At 40.3% G+C, this 19,525-nt stretch overlaps 1 protein-coding gene and 1 pseudogene across 16 annotated transcripts in view; one reads left to right on the forward strand and one right to left on the reverse strand.

Moving 5' to 3' along the window:
- The window catches only part of FGGY (FGGY carbohydrate kinase domain containing), a 515,661-nt gene that overhangs the window by 102,470 nt on the left and 393,666 nt on the right, over positions 1–19,525 (reverse strand). For all 16 annotated transcript variants that reach the window (XM_077149482.1, XM_077149492.1, XM_077149484.1 and 13 more), the window contains one exon: positions 9,092–9,239. In XM_077149482.1, the coding sequence (XP_077005597.1) occupies positions 9,092–9,239 (148 nt within the window). The remainder of the gene's footprint in view (positions 1–9,091; positions 9,240–19,525) is intronic.
- Positions 2,852–4,168, forward strand: LOC143674155 (glutathione S-transferase Mu 2 pseudogene; annotated as a pseudogene).

Here is a 19,525-nt window from a genome sequence, read left to right on the forward strand (position 1 = left end):
GTGACTGAGCTTAGAAGTCGATTTTTCCCAGAACCTTCCAGTAAGAGACCTTAATTTTGGTCTTGTAAAACCTGGAACACAGAAGCCAGCAGAGCCAAACTGCACCTCTGACCTACTTATGGATAATAAATTTAACCTGCTAAATTTGTGGCAATTTATTGTGATAGCCATAAACAACTAAAATACATATACTATATACTACAACTAGATGATGGACTGACATTCTCCCTCATAACTCTATTCTATTGGTGAACTCTGTTAGGTCGGGGGAATGGGGAAGGGCACTGCAACTGGAGCTGCGGAGGCTGTGTCACACCTCCCAACCTGACTTCCGGAACTAATGAACTGCCGCTCCCAGACGTCACCTGACCTCCATCCTTAAAAGCTGCCTGCACCGTAGCTTGCGTGTGGACTCACCTCTCTCCATCTTGGGTTCGGTGAGCTCTACCCAGGAGTGCATAATTAAACTCGCCCACTTTAAATTTCCTGGTCTACCTTTTTTCTTTCTCACGCTTTTGCCTCCTAAACCTTTCAAACTCTACAGCATGCAATGCTACCCTACTTACTGATTCTCAAATGCACCAGGCACTTCACACTTCTGTCTACCCTGTTCCTGATACTCTTAAGTCTGAGCATTTTGAAATGCTCATGCATTAGCACCCTGAAGCTGTTCTGTACAACTGTCCCGGCTTTTTTTACTGACTTGGGCCTGTGTACCAACCTGGCTCCCAACCGTGGTATTCTGGCCTTAGTTCTTTCCCATTGTTTGTCTCTTGTGCCTTCCTAGTGGATTTCTACCAGATCCACTCCTTAGCCTTTTATCATTATACGTTACCTTGGGAAAGACTCTTGTCTATGGTTTGCAACCTTGATTTTACTTGTTATGTGATATACAAAGGAAAGATGGAAAGAAAAGTCAGATTCTGTGAAATAATTTTAAAAGTCACTAAAATGAGGCAGAAGTATGGCAGATATATTGAAAATAGAGCAGGGAGAGGGAGGAAAAACATAAAGATCTGGGTTTTATTTATTCCAAAGAGTACCAGAGACTTAGGTATTAACTCGCTGGGTCTAATTTCACTTCTACTCTTTCCCCTCTTGGTAAATTACTTAAAACTCTCTGAGCCTCAATTTCTCTCTTCTTTTAAATGGGCAACAACATCATCTTAAGGGTTTTTGAGAAGGTCACTGATGATGCGTGTAAAGTATCTGCCACGGCACCTGGCACATATGCTGGTCCCTTAAAAAAACGGTAGCAATTACAAATCAGAATACTAGCTGATACACTAGTTACTACAATAATAAAATACATGATCAGAGAACCAGTTAAATGACACTGAAGAAATTAAACTTTGCTAGATGCGTTAATTTTTCATGGGCAAAACCAATATGCAAAAAATAGCTAAACAGCATTAATTTACAACAAAAACATCAACAAACTCATGTCAAGGGTCCACGTGTTTTCAAATGTTTATAAATATGTAAGTCAAAAGCTGGTTCAATCATCTCATGAGTTTCCAGCTCCATTATCCATCTGCCCCATTAGAGGAAGCCTCTACTGAGCCCACCTCAGTGGCTGATTCCATATATATCTGAATCTGTTTAGCAATGCCCACCTCTAGCTAATATTTGGTTCTCTGGGAACTGCTAAGATCTCCTTATACTCTCCCTGTTCTCTACCTACACGCTTGTTCTACACTTGCTTTGAAGTGTTGCTGGAGCAGCACATAGTCTGATCTTAGAAATCACAGCTCTTTCTGCTCTGAGTACTACTGCACTTGCAAAATGAAATGGGGAAAACATTTCAACTAATGGTGAATAAAGTGTGTTTGCATGGCCTAGTATGTCTGAAAGGTAGTTTACTTCTTTGAATGGGTGTTTCAGGAAAAAAACATATAAAACAAACCAAAACAAAGAAGCTGTATTGATTTATGAATATAAACTGGTTATATATACAAGGAATTCTCAGGATTTCAAGATTCCACAACACTAGCTAGCTTGTAAGGTAAACCAAATTTGAGTTTCCTGTCATGTTGATAAGGAAATTAAAGGCCAAGGCCTCAAGTAATCAGGAGGCTAGAGAAAACGAATCTCCAGACTTGTATGAAACCAGCTTCCTGTGAAGGGCCAAATGATTTAAACTTCTCAATTAGTTGTTCATGGTAGGGATCTCAGAGGCTGGTGAACCCACCCGTTCTGGGGCTAAGCTGCACAGTTCAGGACTAGCTGTTCAGGGTTCAAAGGCCACACTTAGAACCCTGCTGGCCATTTTGTAAATGTGAAAGTGAGGGCCATCAAGCAGGACTTACAGATTCAAAACGACCTGTTGTCTGTCTACTCTGTGCTAGTCACTGTGCCAGCACCTTTCCATTTGACTTTGACAATGACCCTGGAAAGGCAGCTTGCATTACTGGTGAGTAGATTAATGCTCACCGAACTAACCTACCACAGGTCACACACTGGTACTTAGAAGCTGGTATTCAAATACAGGCCTGACTTCAGTACCGAGCTCTCTTTAGTGCTTCATGGTGGGAAAAACTGTTTAACCAAACATTAAAAATAAAACCATGTGAGGGTGATACTGCATCCACAAAATAAAAGGGAAACAGCTAGTCACACTGCAGGGAGACAGTTATTATCAGAACAAGAAAAAAACGATAACTATCAAAAAACGGGAAGATTCCTGGGTTATATCCTTAGCTTATGTATGTGGGTAGGCACATACAGCAGAAGGGTTTAGAGCTAGGTCAGACTAGAAATGGTGATTAACTTTGAGATCTGAAGCAGTGAGGGTGTGGAGGAGACTAGAACCACTACTGGAAAAAGACAGGGTCAGAGCTTAAATCCAAAGATCAGATAAGGGTAAAAATGAGAGCCGGAGTGGTGAGGTTGGTTTCATAAGGGACTTTTTTTTTTTTCATTTTAATTACCATATTCCCCAGAATACAGCACATATGATTTACTTTCAGCCCCACCCCCTGTACACTTTGATTTACCTCTTCAGATCTATAGCTAGATGCCAATTCCCAGAGTCTAGCAGTCTTTTTTTGTATAGCTTTGCTGGACTGAGGTGGAGGTACCACAGCCTGACTTTCTAGACCCCAGAACACACAGTATATATATAAAACTATGCCACCACTCCAAACTTCCAGCCATCATGGCTTTTCCTGTCTCTGTTCCATTAATAGACTTTTAATCAGGTCTTTTAAAATACAAGGCATTGTTGGTTCACCAAGCTTGAGTAAACGAGCACCATGCCCATGACCCTGGGTTACTGGGATATTGGTGGGCTGGCTCAGGCCATCCGCTTGCTCCTGGAACACAGAGTCAGAAAAGAAGAACATGCTGGGGAGTGCTCTGGACTATGACAAAAACCAGTGGCTGAAGTGTAAAGGCAAGCTAGGCCTGGACTTTCCCGATCTGCCCTACTTAATTGATGGTGCTCAAAAAATCACCTAGAAAAATCCTGTGCTACACTGCAGGCAAGCACAACCTATATGGGGAGACAGAAGCAGAGAAGATTCACATGGACATTTTGGAGAACTAGGCCATGGACACCTGCATACAGCTGGCCATGCTCTGCTAAACCCTGACTTCTCAAAGTACTTGGAGGGGCCAGAGTACTTGGAGGGGTTCCCTGAAAAGATGTGGCTCTACTTAGAGTTCCTGGGGAAGCAGCCATGGTTTGCAGGGGACAAGATCACCTTTGTGGATTTCCTGGCTTATGGCACCCTAGACCAGATCTGCTTATTTGAGCCCAAGTGCCTGGAAGTGTTTCCAAACCTGAAGGACTTCATGGCCCACTCTGAGGGCCTCAAGCAGATCTCTGCCTATAAGAAGTCTAGCCACTTCTTCCCAGGCCCCTGTATATGAAGATGGGAGTAAGCAGGATCCTGGAAGACCACGAAAGCGGAGTCAGGAGCCAGCTCTGTGCCTGCTGCCTGGGGGCCCTGGAGACCAGCACGCCTCTCCTGTCCTACCCCAACACCAACCCAACTCCTCTCCCCTTCATTTCCCCAGTCTTCTCCCTAAGACCTTTTTGGACTTTTATATCCCACACTAAACTCAACCCCCTCCAGACCTTTAACAGTCTCAGTTCCCAACTTTGCTTCAGCAAAGACCCTCTTCTGATGTTACTCTCCCCTGCACAGATGCCAAGCAACCTTCCTTCCCCTCCAGGGTTGTCCCTGCTCTGAGGAGCCCCACTGGACCCCTCACGAGTAGACTCAGCCCTGTGCTCCTCCAGCACTGCCTAGAACTGCTAGCATTGGCCTGGCCTGCTGGCCACTGCCCAACTGCATTCCTGCCCCAGCCCTACCCTAGCCCTGCCCAATCCCCAGTGAACTCCAAACCACAACTGCTGTACTTGTCTGATTCCTTCCTGAGGAGCTGGACTCAGCGCTGACCGTGCTGTGGAGAGGGACTCTTCCCCTTGTCTTCTGGCCTTTCCAGCTTGAATGAGATGGTTTGGGTGAGGAGAGGAGGGTTTTAAGGCTTCTTGTTCTCATTTCTGTGCCCTCTCTATGTCCCTCTGTCCATCACCATGGGATCTCTATGGGAGGGAGCCCCCTTCTGTTTCTGAGTCCCTTATTTACTCAGCATCATCAAGTGCCTTCTATAAGCCTTGTGGAACTGTGATGATTCAGAGTGGTGGGGAAGGGGACTGGGCAGTCACAGATACTACCTTCTGTGAGCCTCTCCTGGGAACTTTCCCTGATTTAGATGCCTCTCCTCTCTGTTCTCACAATATATCTCAATAAAGTTTATTCCAGCATTAAAAAACAAAAAAACAAACAAACAAACAAAAAAACAAGATTTTACCATTGATCCTAACTCATAGGATCAGCTTCTTAGGCTGGCAGTTTGACTGACTGGAAAGGGAAGTCAGAGTGCAGATTGTAGGGGGATTGGAGGGATTAAGTTCACCGGCTGCTTCAAAAACAAACAAGCCATCAGCAGCAGAGTAGACAGATGGTTGCTCCGTTTTTAGGCTAGAAGCCTTTTAAAATGAAGAGGCCCTAACTTTTGCAAAGGTGGAGATTCATGTTGTTTACATATCATATATTGTATTTATCAAACAAGCTACATTAATTCTAGGTTCCGTTTGGGAATGTCAATCCTAGTTTTCCTAGTTGAATGTCAATCTTATTTTTAAAGTTGTTGTTTCTTAAACTGGTTGGATAGTCAAGGAGGCAAAGAACCCTTTCAAAATTCCTGTACTCTAGCTAGTACACCAAATTTGAATTTATGCCGTTTTTTTGTTGTTGTTGCGTATTCACAGGTACTTCTGAGTAAAGCAGGAAAAGGCTGCATTAGGGCTTGCTAGCTAAGTAGCACTGTAAACAGAATTCCAAGGTCAGATGTTTACTGAGCACTTCCCTTGGCTTGCACTGGCATCTCTATTATGGGGTCACACTGGATGAAGCTAGTGCACAGACACACACACACACACACACACACACACACACACACACACACACACAATTTCCCCTACATTTCTGTGAACTCAGAACAGATATTATGTCTTGTTTTCATTTGTATTCTCTGGACCTAGTACAGGCCTGCAGACAGTTACTGCTCATTAAATTTTTATTGAATAGACGAGTGTTTAACAAAGGTAAAAGAAAAGAGCCAACCGAGGTGGGAGGAAATAACTGGGAAAGGTTAATGCTGCTGACACAGGAGAATGGAGAGTGTCAAGTCATTCTCTAAGAAAATACTTTCTTTTTGTATCAGCAAGATAAAATACTAAATGTGTCCTATCCTTGGTCAGACATTGGTACAAGGAGCCATTATTACAGAGAGCACATGTACATACTATGATTCTGTTGGCCCTAAACTCTCTCCCCTAATTGACTCAGTGTCACTCCTATCTGGAGCCTTTCCTGACTATCACCTTCCATGTAGTCAGCAATCCTGGACAGTGAGTAACTCCTAGAGCTGGATCCAGTATTCCCCTGCCTGTTTACTTATTATATCTGCCCCCACCCCCAAAGCAGTTGTCTTCTTGAGAACTGGGATTGTGTCTAGTTACTTTTATATCCCCCACTAACCAGACTAGGGACTGTAAATACCTAATTAATTCACTGATGAACAAGGGAAGTACTCATAGTTATTTTAACTTAGCTGGACACTAATATTGGTATTGGTACTTAACACACGAATAGTAAGAGTTAGTGGCAATGTAGTCCATTTGTATCAACAAATTGTTCCTAAGTATATATTTTCTACAGGAATAAACAGGCTCTTAATTAGCTCCATGTTGATCACCAACTATTAATAAATACATATTTAGCACCTACTATGTGCCCAGAGAAACATTTCAGAAGCCAAAATCAAGATCATAAGCTATGGTTCTCATCCTATGGGTATTATCTTGACAGTTCTAATCACTATGTAATTTTTAAACTTAATATTTTATCAAGCACTTTGTTTTCTCCCTGAAGCATAGTCCATAAATATATGAATCATTGTATATTAGTGTATCTGTGGGTGTACATGGCAGACAGTAGGTACCCAGTAATTATTTATTGAATGAGTACTGGAGATAGGAGTTGTTATAGCTCTGGTGAAATGAAACAAAATAACATACACATTTCAAGGAGATTATCTTTGACGTTATATAAATGTCCTTTTGAAGGAAAGAAATTTTAGGGATAATGGTTAGTACACAATTGCCTTTCTTCTATTTTATTCTACCCTTCTGGGTCACTTTCTTTTTCCAGTGTCGTAATGTGAATTCAAGGAGTAATAGCTATTCCAATATGAGCCTAACACAAGGACAGTTATATAGGGGAATCATTGCCAAGAAATACTGGGTGATATATGAGTTATGTTTATAAAACAATGAAATGTTTTAAAAAGTAAATATACCAGGATTTTTAGATCCAATTGGGCATATGCTCCCATAAAAAGTAGTTCCCTTTGGTGAGAACATATTTACTCGAGTGAGATGGCCATTTCTCAAAATATTCTATCAACTCCTTTGGAATTATGCTTTGCATTTGGGTCAGCTTTGTTAGAATATCCTTAATGATGGCAATTTTTAAGTCTTAGGAAGTCAGGCTTGGTTTTAAGAAGCAAAAGTCACTGCGAGACATGTCATCTGGCCATGCTGGGGGTTGGGGCTGGTACTATAGCTGTTGGAAAGGAAAGGAGCACAAGTCTGTACAACTCCAGGGCACGTGATCATTTTACTGTGTGTATGGGTTGAACTGTATCCCCTGAGAAGATATGGTCAAGTCTTAACTTCCAGTTCCATGCGCGTGACCTAATTTGGAAAGTGTCTTTGAAGATGTGATTGATTAAGATGAGACCAAACTGGATTCACGTGGGGTGGGTCCTAATCCAAAATGACTGTTCTCTTTATTCAAAAGGGAGAACTGGACACAGGCAGAGAAGAGAACACCGTGTGACAACAGAGGCATGTGATGACTGAGACAGACTGAAGTGCTGCAGATCCAAGCCAATGAATGTTAAGGCCTGACGGCAAACCACCAGAAGTTAGGAAGAAGCAAGGAAGGATTTTCCCTACAGTTTTCAGAGGGAGCTTGACCCTACAGACACCTTGATTTCAGACTTCCAGTCTCCAGTATCGTGAAGAGACAATTTTTTTTTTTTTTTAATGCCACCCAGTTTGTGGTACTTGGCTACAGCAGGCCTAGGAAACTAAGACACTATGCAACTGTGCCTTCTTTGGGAGTCATTTTAATAACTGGTCATGATTCTTAACTTCTTAACATTTTAAGTGGCTAACTGTTTATATATTTGGCTTCCAATAAATTTATTTCTGAGACCCATTTTTACACCCATACAAAAAGTGAACTCCCTGTAACCTTCGTTTGCACCCAGAGAGTCATTTATTTGAACATGCAGCCTGTTGTCACATGGTCCTCAAGACATTCCTTTCCTACCTCCACAGGCCAAATAAGAAAGCCAAGCTCATCATTTATTGTGTATACATGCTTCATAGACTCCAGACAGACACAACTTTTGCTATGAGAAGAAAATTTTGTTTTCTTCTCACCATGATTCCCTTTATTAGCAAAATTTGATTGTGGCAACTAGGTGATTAAAATAAAGTTCAGGTCTTCCTGCTGGCATCATAAAAATGTTTAAAACAATCTCAGTAAAAATAACTGCAAAACCACAGCATTTTGAATCTTTAAGTTCTCAAACTGCCAGGCCTGCTCCACTGTCACACAGTTCCTACGCACAAAACTTGTATGGTTCACAGCCTCCATTCCTTAATTTACTTCACACTGCTTCCCAACTTCTTTACAACCTTCCTGGATTCTGAATTCATGGCTTATTTTCTTATTTGTGGCTTCTCCTGGTCCCTTGGACCTGAAGCTCCATTTCTGTAGCTTTAGTGTGCTTTATACATACTAAAACACAATTGAGCCTTTCTAGGTTGATTTACTGCTGTCTTAGGCACCCAATCTCTCTTGGCCTCCAGGATATCATAGCTCAGCTTAGAAGGCTGGGAATGCCCCCCATGAAATTTATCCTTGCCTCTTCAGGAAGGCCTAGAATCCCAACGCTAGTAGGGACCCTATGGGTCATGAACAGTTGGATTTACCCTCTAACATAAGTTATTAACTGTATTTACTTTTATAAAAGTTCAATCTGAAGTACTAATAATATTCGCTTGGAGTCTCGGAACAGCTCTGACTTGAAGTGCCTAGGCAGATGGGTAGCTGAGCCAAGTGAAACCATGGGTGGTAATAACTACCACTTATTTACCAGGCGGCCCAGAGATGGAGATAGAAAACATGACTTTACAAACCTACATAAATATGGAAATTACCTATTCAGGGGCTCATGACTTCCAGCCACTTGATGGGACAAAGAGGCAGCAGTAGCCTAATATTAGAAATATTGCTTTTAATGCTCTTGAGGTTGGCCCAGAAACAATGGGAACTTTCATCAAATCAACCTGGGAGCAGCAATGGCCTTCACATCAAGCAACACATCCACACGAAGCCAGTGGGCTATTGGCCTGCTTTGTTTTGTTTCCTTTTCTCCTCACTTTTGCTTTGCAGCCCTTTGGCCTGCCTTCACTTTCATGCAATGACTGGCTGTTACTCACCATGCCCTTTAGTGTCAGATCTGCTAAGGGAGACCGGTTGCCATGGAAATCTGGCCAAACATGTAAATCAACAGTGAGGAAACCCACAGACTGAGCCTTCTTAATCAAATCCAGGTGACTGTTCAAATATTCATATACATTCTGGCATCTGGAAGAGAGCAGATTTTGTTTTTAAAAGGGGGGTAGAGTAGGGGAGAAGTTATTCTGCAAAAAGAAATCAACTGTACTTACATATCAGACAAAACTAAGCAGGATCCCAAAAGCTTCATCAAAAAACAACCCGAAACCCAGAGAAACTAGCATATTATACTTTCAAATCACATTGTACTCTTAGCAAAAGAAAGTGGCATTCCCTAGTGGAGAGTGGAAAAGTTTGGAAATAGAACACCTAGATTCCAATAACTTCTTTACCATTAGTAGATGTGTGATCATAAGAACGTTATTCAAACTTTGTGAACCACCCTCTTCTCATCTGTAAAAACAGATATCATCATCCCTGTCCAACTTACCTCATAGGGTTATTGTGAGGACCAAAGAAAATTATTTATGTGAAGATATGGTATTTTGTAAACTGTACAATACTATACATGTGTAAAGGATTTTAAAAAACAGTATCATAATTGTAGTAATAGTGATGATGATAACGAAAGGAGACAAATATAAATTCCTGGAGTCAGGATAAGGGTTTGCTAAGGGAAGTGAGTGAACATAGTGAATACAGCTAGAATCAGGAGTCAGGAGACTTAATTTTCAAACTAACTCACCAAATGTGGGCTAGTTCTTTCCCTTTTTTGAACTTCAGTTTCCTCATGTGTAGAATGAGGAGGTAGACTAAGTAGAAACTTTAAGTGAGACAGAGTCACGGTGAAAATGACAATATTACAAGTCAAGACAGTCTAAATTCAGATCTTGGTACTCCCCTGTCCTACCTAGGTGATGTGGGCCAATATTTTAACTCTCTGAACTTCAGTATTTCCCTCCACAAAGGAGATATAATAATACCTAGCTCACTGGATTAAATCTCATTGCATGGAACAAAGTTGAAACTGATCACCTTTCAGTTAACCTCTTTAAAGGTACTTCACCTTTTTTTTTTTTTAAAGAATTTGAAATGTTTTTTTTTTTTTTATTATTTTTTTTTCTTTCTATTATTGTTTAAATTCTTCACCTTTTTAAAGGTACTTCCTTCATGGTAGCCCACGACAAACTCTGGGATCTGTCCTATAACTGCTTGTTGAAGACTGCTCTGAAAATTATTGCCTTTTTCTTTCTTTGCTTTGTATATAACAAAAAAAGGTAAAAAAATTAAAAATTAAAAAAAAAAAAGGTGCTTCCTTCCAAAATTCTGAACCAATGATTTTAGAAGAAAGCAGAATATCAGTTTGGTATCTTTACCACTTCCCACTAGTATCCTTGGAACTATAGCGTTAAGGGTTAACTGAATGGCTTGAACAGTGGCAGGGGAAAAAAAAAAAGTATTTGAAACCAATGTTCAAGGGAGCTAATATCTAAGACAATATTTATTATTTAAAGTTTTAAAATGTTTTAGAAGTAAGGCCCAGGAATTTCTAGTTCTAGTTTTGTGACAGTGCGTGAGTGTCCACTAGATTCCATGAAGTTCTCCCAAATCGTCCAAACAAACAATGCTATAGAGCAGTGGTTTTCAAACTTTTTTTTTTCCCCTTTATGAGTGGAATTCTTCCATTAAATAAAATTTTTTTTGTGGACCAACAATATATAAAATACAGAAAAGCAAAAATGCTCTGCACAAGTGCATGAGGAAGTGTGAAAATGCTTCTGGGGATGGGGCCAGGGTAGGAGTTGGGGTAGAGTCAAGGGCAGCCCTACCTACCAGGCTCTTTCTTCACTTCTTGCTATGATACCTCATTCCCATCTGCAAAAATCTTTTGCCTTAGGCCATGTTAGGAGGAATAAGGTACTGTTGGGAAAAGGCTCAACAAGCAAAGCACCATCACTGCCACTCTCTCAGGAGGCACCTGGCCGTCCACCATAGCCTGGTGAGCAGGGTATCATTAACATCCCTTTACAGAGAGGAAGCTCAAAGAGTGAAAAGCTGGGACCAAGTCCACATTTAAACCATCTCAGTGTGAATCTGAAGCCATGTGCTTTGTGAACCTCATGTCAGAAATCATCTGTCAAAGCCCACATTCAGACCTTGTTTAGAATGACTCTATTACAGTTTTAGGAAAGGGTCTTTTGAGACCTCCGTGAAGATTATAAGGCCAGAACATTATCTCTGGAGAGGATAAGATCCCATCTGCTTTTCTGTCTCCTAGCTTTCTCTATTCCTGGCTCAACAGGAACCACATTTACAACAAAAACCACAAGAACCTCCTTCTAGCCAGAAGTCAAGAGTCTGCACTAAATTCAGCAACATTCCACTTCAGAATGGCATCATTGCCCTCAGAGTAAAGGGATTCTTTTTTTTTAAAGAACACACATCTATAAATCTTTTCATTCTGCCTCTCAAGGAATCTCAGAACAGGGCATTTGGTTTCAGACATCTGGGTCAATGAGAACCTGTAGGCCTAATTACTATTGATTCATCATTGTCTCATTTACTGCGGATCTTTGCAAACAGTGAGATTCATTTAGCCTCTACATGTATGGTCACTCATGCACTAATGAGATCCCTGGGGGACAGGGCATATGCTTACCCCTTTGACTCCTAACCTCCTCGCAGCTGTATGTTTATTCTTTGTATTCAGCCATTCTCTTACATGTTTTTTCAATTATACCTTAGCATGTGTGCTATCCGAGTTTATCATTCAAAATGAAATGCACTTGGAAGACATTAAATAACTAATGCACATCATTATTCACGTAATTTTAACCTTGCACGATGCCTTTTTGGGGTCTGACTTTGTTTCATTTTGTATGGTTTATCAGTTCTTTCTTAAACGGCGGCATGCTCTCCTCTAGCTGGGGAATCATATATACTCACTGTTCCAAGTGGCTCATTTTCCCTCCCTCTCACGCTCATTTATTTTCTCACAGAGGGAAAAATTCTTGTCCAAGTCCCATTGGGTGTGGTGAAGAAAATATAGGTTCAACAATCACAAAGTGACTTCACCATGTTCCAGTTGGATGATCAGGGACACTAAACCTCTCAGAGCCTAGTTTATTAATTTGCAAATGGAGCTAATATTCTCTATCTTATAGGCTGCTATGAAGGTTAAATACAGAGCCCTGATGGGTGCAAAAACCTACAAAATGATAGGTGATCAATAAATAGTTCCTTCTCTCTTTCCATCACAAGAAACCCTTTTCTACCTTTTTATTTTTTTAAAACCAAGAGCCGGGGAAGACTTTTTTCCAGACTTTATTGTTTATAATCTTAAATGCAGACAGCATTCCTAGAATCCCTACATTCCCCTCCCTCTCCATAAATTATCTAATTCTTTGGATTCAGAGGCTGTCCAGAAGTATGGTGACCATACGTCCAAACCAAAAATCAGAATACTTGGTCTATTAACAGGCTTCTGTGTCTCCTCTAGGGGTAAGAGCAAGTCTTAGAAAAGAAGCTATCTGTCTGTCCCCAGTTCTTACATCTTAACTTATTGCAATACACATGTTGCCTTCCCCATTCCAAAGAAACTACTCACCATGACAAACAATACCCTCTTTGTTACTAACTCTCATGGATAGTTTTCTGCCTTTATTTTACTTGAACTCTCTGCTGTGTTTTGCACCATTTAACTGCTTCCTTCTCATTTGTCCTCTCCACTTTGCTTCGAGGACACCTTACTCTCTTGACTTTCCTACCTCTCTCTGGTTGTTCCTCTTCCTCTAATTGTCCTTTAAATATCTGAACTCTTCAGAGATTGGTCCTTAGCCCTCTCTTGGGTGATTCCATTCTCCCCTCATAGCTCTGGTTACCATCCAATGGTAAGGACTTTCAAATATATGCCCTTATCCTATGCTCATTTCTCTCTTGTGAATTCCAGGTCAAATATCCAACCATCCATCAAATGTCTCCACTTGGATGTCCAAAGACATCTTGTCTAAAAGTGTCTAATATGATAAGCTTGCTCATTATTCTGGGTTTCTTGGTTTAATCAAATCCAGTATAATCTAAGCAGTGGTTGAAGCCATTCATATTTTGGTATCATTTTGACTGATCTCTCTTCCTTAGCTATAGAATTTAATTTTTCGCCAGTACCTTCCAGTTCCTTCTTTTAAACATTGCTCTGTGGTCAGCTAGAAGTAAAACCTAAAACAGCCAGAAGTAAAAACCTAAAATTGTCACCTAGAAGTAAAAACCTAAAATTGTAACCCATGTCAAAGTCTGAAATACATTCTACAACTAACTGTGGTGCTGTGTTTCGAAGTTTATAGCTTTTTTGTATATATGTTATTGTTCACACACAAAAAAAAGTTGATTGTGATGATAAAAAAAGTATTTAAGCCCTCTAGCCTCCTATATTCTGGAGCAGATAGAAGGAAAAATATGAGAGGATCGTACGGTAGCCCAAGACAAACTCTAGGATCTGTCCTGCAACCACATTTTGACGAGTGCTTTGAAAACTGTTGCTTTTTTATTTCTTTGCTATGCATATATACTATACAATAAACAAGTTAAAAGAAAAGATACAAAAAAAAAATATTGCTCTTGGGTAGACTGAATTACAACCTCCAAAAAGACATATAAGTCCTAACCTTTGGTCCTGTGGGTGTGAACTCATCTGTAAATGGGATCTTTGAAGATCCAATTAAGGTGAGGCTCCACTGAACAATGATGGGCTTTAATCCAATATGACTGAACCCCTTATAAATAAAGGAAATTTGGATGTAGTTAGCCAGTAGGAAGACAGATCTGCCATGTGACAGAGATAAAAGCTGACTGCCAGCAAGCTGCCAACAGAACACTACAAATCTAACAGAAGGCTTGGCCTGATGACACCTTGGTTTTAGACTTCTAGCCTCCAAACTTTGAGCCAGTAAATTCCTGCTGTTTAATCTAACCAGCATGTGGTATTTGTCATAGTGGTCTTGGCAAACTAAGACATCCTTTAATTAGTAAACTTTTCTCCAGCTTAACTATTATTACTTTATTCAGTTCACCTTCAAATCACATTCGGATTAGAGTTGTGGCCTTGTAACTTATCTCCCAGCCTGAAATCTTGTCCCCTCCTACCAGGTGTTCTACATACTTTTCTGAGTGATTCTTCTAAAATCTATTCTGTGGCTCCTCCTCCTGCCTAAAATCCTTCAGTGGCTCCTCCCCATTGACCCCACGGTAATGCACAAGTTTCCACGCTTGGAATAAGATGTGCTTCATTATCTATCTCCTCCTTCTACCACTGGACTCAATTTCTTTCATATCCCTGTTGGTAATTGTAGACTTATTTATGTGTTCATTTACTTGTTAATTGCCTGTGGCCTTCCTGGACTTTAAGCTTCATGAAGATGGATCACCACCAATATATGTTCAGGGCTTAGCAGAGAATTTGGCACACAGAACCACTCAAAAACATTTGTCAAATGAATGAATGGCACTCCACTGTATGATAATTGCCTCTTTATTTTATATGTATCCATCTCTGGGATCTGAACTTCTTCTGGGCAAAAACTACATCTTATTCACCCTACCAGGTGCTCAACACATAGTTCACGAAGTATAGATATTTTATGTAGTACAGACCTTACTCTGAATATTATAATTGGAATTTCTGGGATATCCTGGTGATTTACAGAGAAAACAGAGAGTATCTGATAAGCTGGAAAAAGTTGCCACTAAAGGTTACCAAATTTTTCACTGAGGAAACCTGGTTGATCCCAGACATCTGAAATGTTTATACATCACAGATAGGTTTGCAACACATTGTAGCACTGGGCAGCCAAAGGGAGGAAGGAGTTCTAGAGTCATATGAACACAGCCTTCCAGGCATGCTGTTGATTACCAATGAAGAGACAAGGAAAAGGAGCAAGCACCTGTGTCCCCTCATCCCACCCCCATATACTGGGTACCATGCTGACTACAGGAAACTTGCTGAGAGCTAGAAAACGGAAGATTTATTTTCTATGTCAGCACAGCCCTCAGACTTCATGAGAGGACCTGAATGCCCTGAGCATGTTCTTGCCCTTGCATGCAAAACAGAAGCCAAGAGGGACAATATAATATCTACCTTAAAGCTGTTTAAGAAACATTCTTCATCTAAGAGCCATGAAGAATTTACAAGTGATCTTCATACACCCTGGCTGAAAGGTGTTTATGAGGTGCCCTGGTTCTACGATTGCCCCAGCACATGCTGATGGCCTGATGGTCCCAGTTATCAACAGAGGGAACGATGTTTAAGAAGCATAAAGGCAAAGGAAGGAATATGAAAACAAGAGTAGAATGGAAAGGGAGAATGTGGTTTGGAAGTAGAGTCTGAGAGCTCCCTACAACCCTCAGTTACCTTATCTAGAATTAAATGAGATAATATAAGCACAATACCAGACACACCACATATTCTTAAATGTTCTTATTCTTTTAAGTTTCCTTGTTTGAGGAATATTTGTCAGCATCTAAAGTGAAGCTTTAAATGTTTATGCGACTTGGCATATAGAGAACTGGTACATTTTAAGAAACTGATCCTCAGGAAGATTATGGGAATTACAGAAAAGGGCCCACATAAAAGGAAGGAATAAATGAAATTCGTAGAAACTAATTGTTCTCAAAGGAATTAACAGAAAGATCCAGTTCAGAAGGAAAAATATAAAATAATAGAACAGAGAAGATTCCAAAGGACCTGAAATTAAAGGAAAAAGAATGAGAGATGACTACTCCTTAGAGTCACCTCTCCAATAGAAACTCAAAACAGACTGGGTTTTTCTGTTTACACATCTTCCTTCTCCTACAGACTGTGAGCTTGCTGAGGTCAAGGGAAATAGCCTATTTCCTGCTTCCTCTCTGTCCTCTCTCCTTCTAGCCCATTACCTCATGGTCTGGCTTATTAACCACAGAAAAGCCAGAGTAATTATTTTAAAGACAGAGCTGATCATGCCTCTCTACTGTTCAAAAATCAAAACCTCAAATAAAATGCAGGGTCATTATAGATGTCTATAAAGACTTGAACGGTATGGCTCTTAACTTACTTCCACCATTCCCTCTTTAGCCCATCTCCTTTCTACTTTGGTCCAGCCACTGGGCCTCTACAATTCCTGAGCCTGCCAAGCTGGCAGCTGCTTCAAGGTCTTGGGAACTGCTGTTTCTGCTGATTGGATCAATCTTCATATAATTACATTGCTTGCTCCCTCCCTTCATTTAGATTCCTCTCAAGTGCCACCTCATCAAGGATGGCTTCTCCATCCGAAATAGCAACTATCTACCACCCCAACATACCTTATTCTATATCTCCTTACCTATCTCTGTTTCTTTTATACTGCTTATCAATTCCTGGCATTACATCTTGCATAGGTAGGCATATTTTGGAGAAACTGTGGGTTTGGTTCTAGACCATGGGGATGAAGTGAATATTACAATAACACATGTCACAGTGAATTTTTTTCTTGTCTCTCAGTGCATATAAAAGTATATTCACAGGAGGAGCCAAGATGGCAGCTTAGATGGCAGCTTAATGAGGAGTGGGATTTAGTTCGTCCTCCAGAGCAGCTAGTAAATAGCCAGATACAGAATAACTGCAGGGGCCACGTCAGTGACCAGATACAGAGCGTACCCAGTCTGGATGAGCTGAACCACCTGCGATCCCACCCAGAACCCAGGGAGAGTCTGTTAAAGGTACCACATCATCTTATGCCGGTGGGACCTGCAGGCAGACAAGGACCACATATTGGGCAGGATAGGAAAAACACAGAGTTCAGAGGCTTCACAGGAAAGTCTTTCAACCTGCTGGGTCTTGCCCTCAGGGAAAAGTGATACAGGTAACTCTTTCCTCCTGAGAGAAGGCCAGTCTGGTCTGGGAAAATCTGACTGGGGTCTATAATACCTAAGTAGACTCTCCTAAGGGGGCAGAAGAAAAGGCAAAATACAGGCAGGGTAAGAAACAAGAAAACAACTGAAAAACTCTCATCTGCTAAACAAAACCTAAGCTAAAGGTCCAGAATAAGCTGAACTGAATGTCAAAGAACAAATAGACAACAAAGTCATCCAGCAAGAAATCATAGGTAAAAAAAAGTGACAACAATCTCCAGAATAAACTAATAAAGGAAATTAAATGCCTAGACGCCAGCAAAAAATAATGAACCATACTAGGAAAACTGAAGATATGGCCCAGTCAAAGGAACAAATCAACAATTCAAATGAGATACAGGAGTTGAAACAATTAATTCAGAATGCTTAAACAGATGTGGAAACCTCATCAAAAATCAAATCAATGAAATGAGGGAGAATATAAAGAAGGTAAGGAATGAACAAAAAGAAGAAGCTGAAAGTCTGCAAAAACAAATCACATAACCTATAGGAATGAAAGGCAGAGAAGAAGAGATGAAAAAAAAACAATGAAAACTTACAATGTTAGCTTTCAAGAAGCAGAAGATAGGATTAGTGAATTGGAGGATGGGACATCTGAAATCCAACAATCAAAAGGAAATATAGGGAAAAGAATGGAAAAATATGGGCAGTGACTCAGGGAACTGAATGAAACATGAAGTGCATGAATATATGAGTTGTGGGCATCCAGAAGGAGAAGAGAAGTGAAAAGGAGGAGAAAAACTAATGGAGGAAATTATCACTGAAAATTTCCCAACTCTTATGAAAGACTTAAAATTACAGATCCAAGAAGTGCAGTGTACCCTAAAGAGAATAGATCCAAATAGACGTACTCCAAGACACTTAATAATCAGAATGTCAGATGTCAAACAGAAAGAGAGAATCTTAAAAGCAGCGAGAGAAAAGCAATCCATCACATACAAGGGAAGCCCAATAAGGCTATGCATCGATTTCTCAGCAGAAACCATGGAGGTGAGAAGACAGTGGAATAGTATATTTAGGATACTAAAAGAGAAAAACTGTCAACCAAGAATTCTGTATCCAGCAAAATTGTCCTTCAAAAATGAGGGGGGAATTAAAATATTTTCAGACAAAAAATCACTGAGGGAATTTGTGACCAAGAGGCCAGCTCCACAAAAAATACTAAAGGGAGCACTAGAGCCAGATGGGAAAAGGCAGTAGAGAGAGGTGTGGAGAAGAATGTAGAAATGAAGATTATTAGTAAAGGTAAAAAGAAGAAAAATTAGATATGACAAATAAAATCCAAAAGTCAAAATAGTAGAAAAAAGTACTGCCCATACAGTAATAACACTAACATTAATGGATTAAACTCCCCAATCAAAAGACAAAGACTAGCAAAATGGATTAAAAAACAGGACCCTTTTCTGGGCAAAGAAGGCGGCTTAGCAATGTGTGCGTTTTAGTCTGTCCTCCAGAAAAACTACTAAATAACCAGAAACAATACAGAACAGCTCCAGGGGCCACATCAGTGACTGGACACACAGCGTAAACCAGTCTGGACCAGCCGGACTGGCTGCAAGCATCCCAGAACCATGAGTTCCCCAAGCTGCGGCAGCCAGTGCCCCTGTCCCACAGGCTGCTTCTCTGAGAGGAAAGAAAGAGACATTACCAGCAGCAGGGGCTGAGCCCAACCAAATGCCAATTGTGGAATTAATTAACAAATTCTGATTACTAAAAATAGGCCCCAGCTCAGGTGAACCTGGTCAAAGCGGAGGTCGCTCATTTTAGCCCCAGTGCCAAGTGGGATGGGTTGACGGAAAAAGGAAAAAAAAAAAAAAAAAGGAAGCAGAGGTTTTTTTTTTTTTTTATGTTGTTGCTCTATCAATGGGTTGTTTTTTCTTTTTTTTTTTTTTTAACTTTTTTTATTAATTAAAAAAATTAACAAACAAAACATTAAGAGATCATTCCATTCTACATATACAATCGGTAATTCTTAATATCATCACATAGTTGCATATTCATCATTTCTTAGAACATTTGCATCAATTTAGAAAAAGAAATAAAAAGACAACAGAAAAAGAAATAAAATGATAACAGAGAAAAAAAAGATTATACATACCATACCCCTTACCCCTCGCTTTCATTTACCACTAGCATTTCAAATTAAATTTATTTTAACATTTGTTCCCCCTATTATTTATTTTTATTCCATATGTTCTACTCTTCTGCTGATATAGTAGCTAAAAGGAGCATCAGACACAAGGTTTTCACATTCACAGAGTCTCATTGTGAAAGCTATATCATTGTTCAATCATCATCAAGAAACATGGCTACTGGAACACAGCTCTACATTTTCAGGCAGTTCCCTCCAGCCTCTCCACTACATCTTGAACAACAAGGTGATATCTACTTAATGCATAAGAATAACCTCCAGGATAACCTCTCAACTCTGTTTGGAATCTCTCAGCCATTGACACTTAGTCTCATTTCACTCTTCCCCCTTTGGTCGAGAAGGTTCT

This window comes from Tamandua tetradactyla, chromosome 2, assembly GCF_023851605.1.
Source record: "Tamandua tetradactyla isolate mTamTet1 chromosome 2, mTamTet1.pri, whole genome shotgun sequence".
Lineage (NCBI taxonomy): Eukaryota > Metazoa > Chordata > Mammalia > Pilosa > Myrmecophagidae > Tamandua > Tamandua tetradactyla.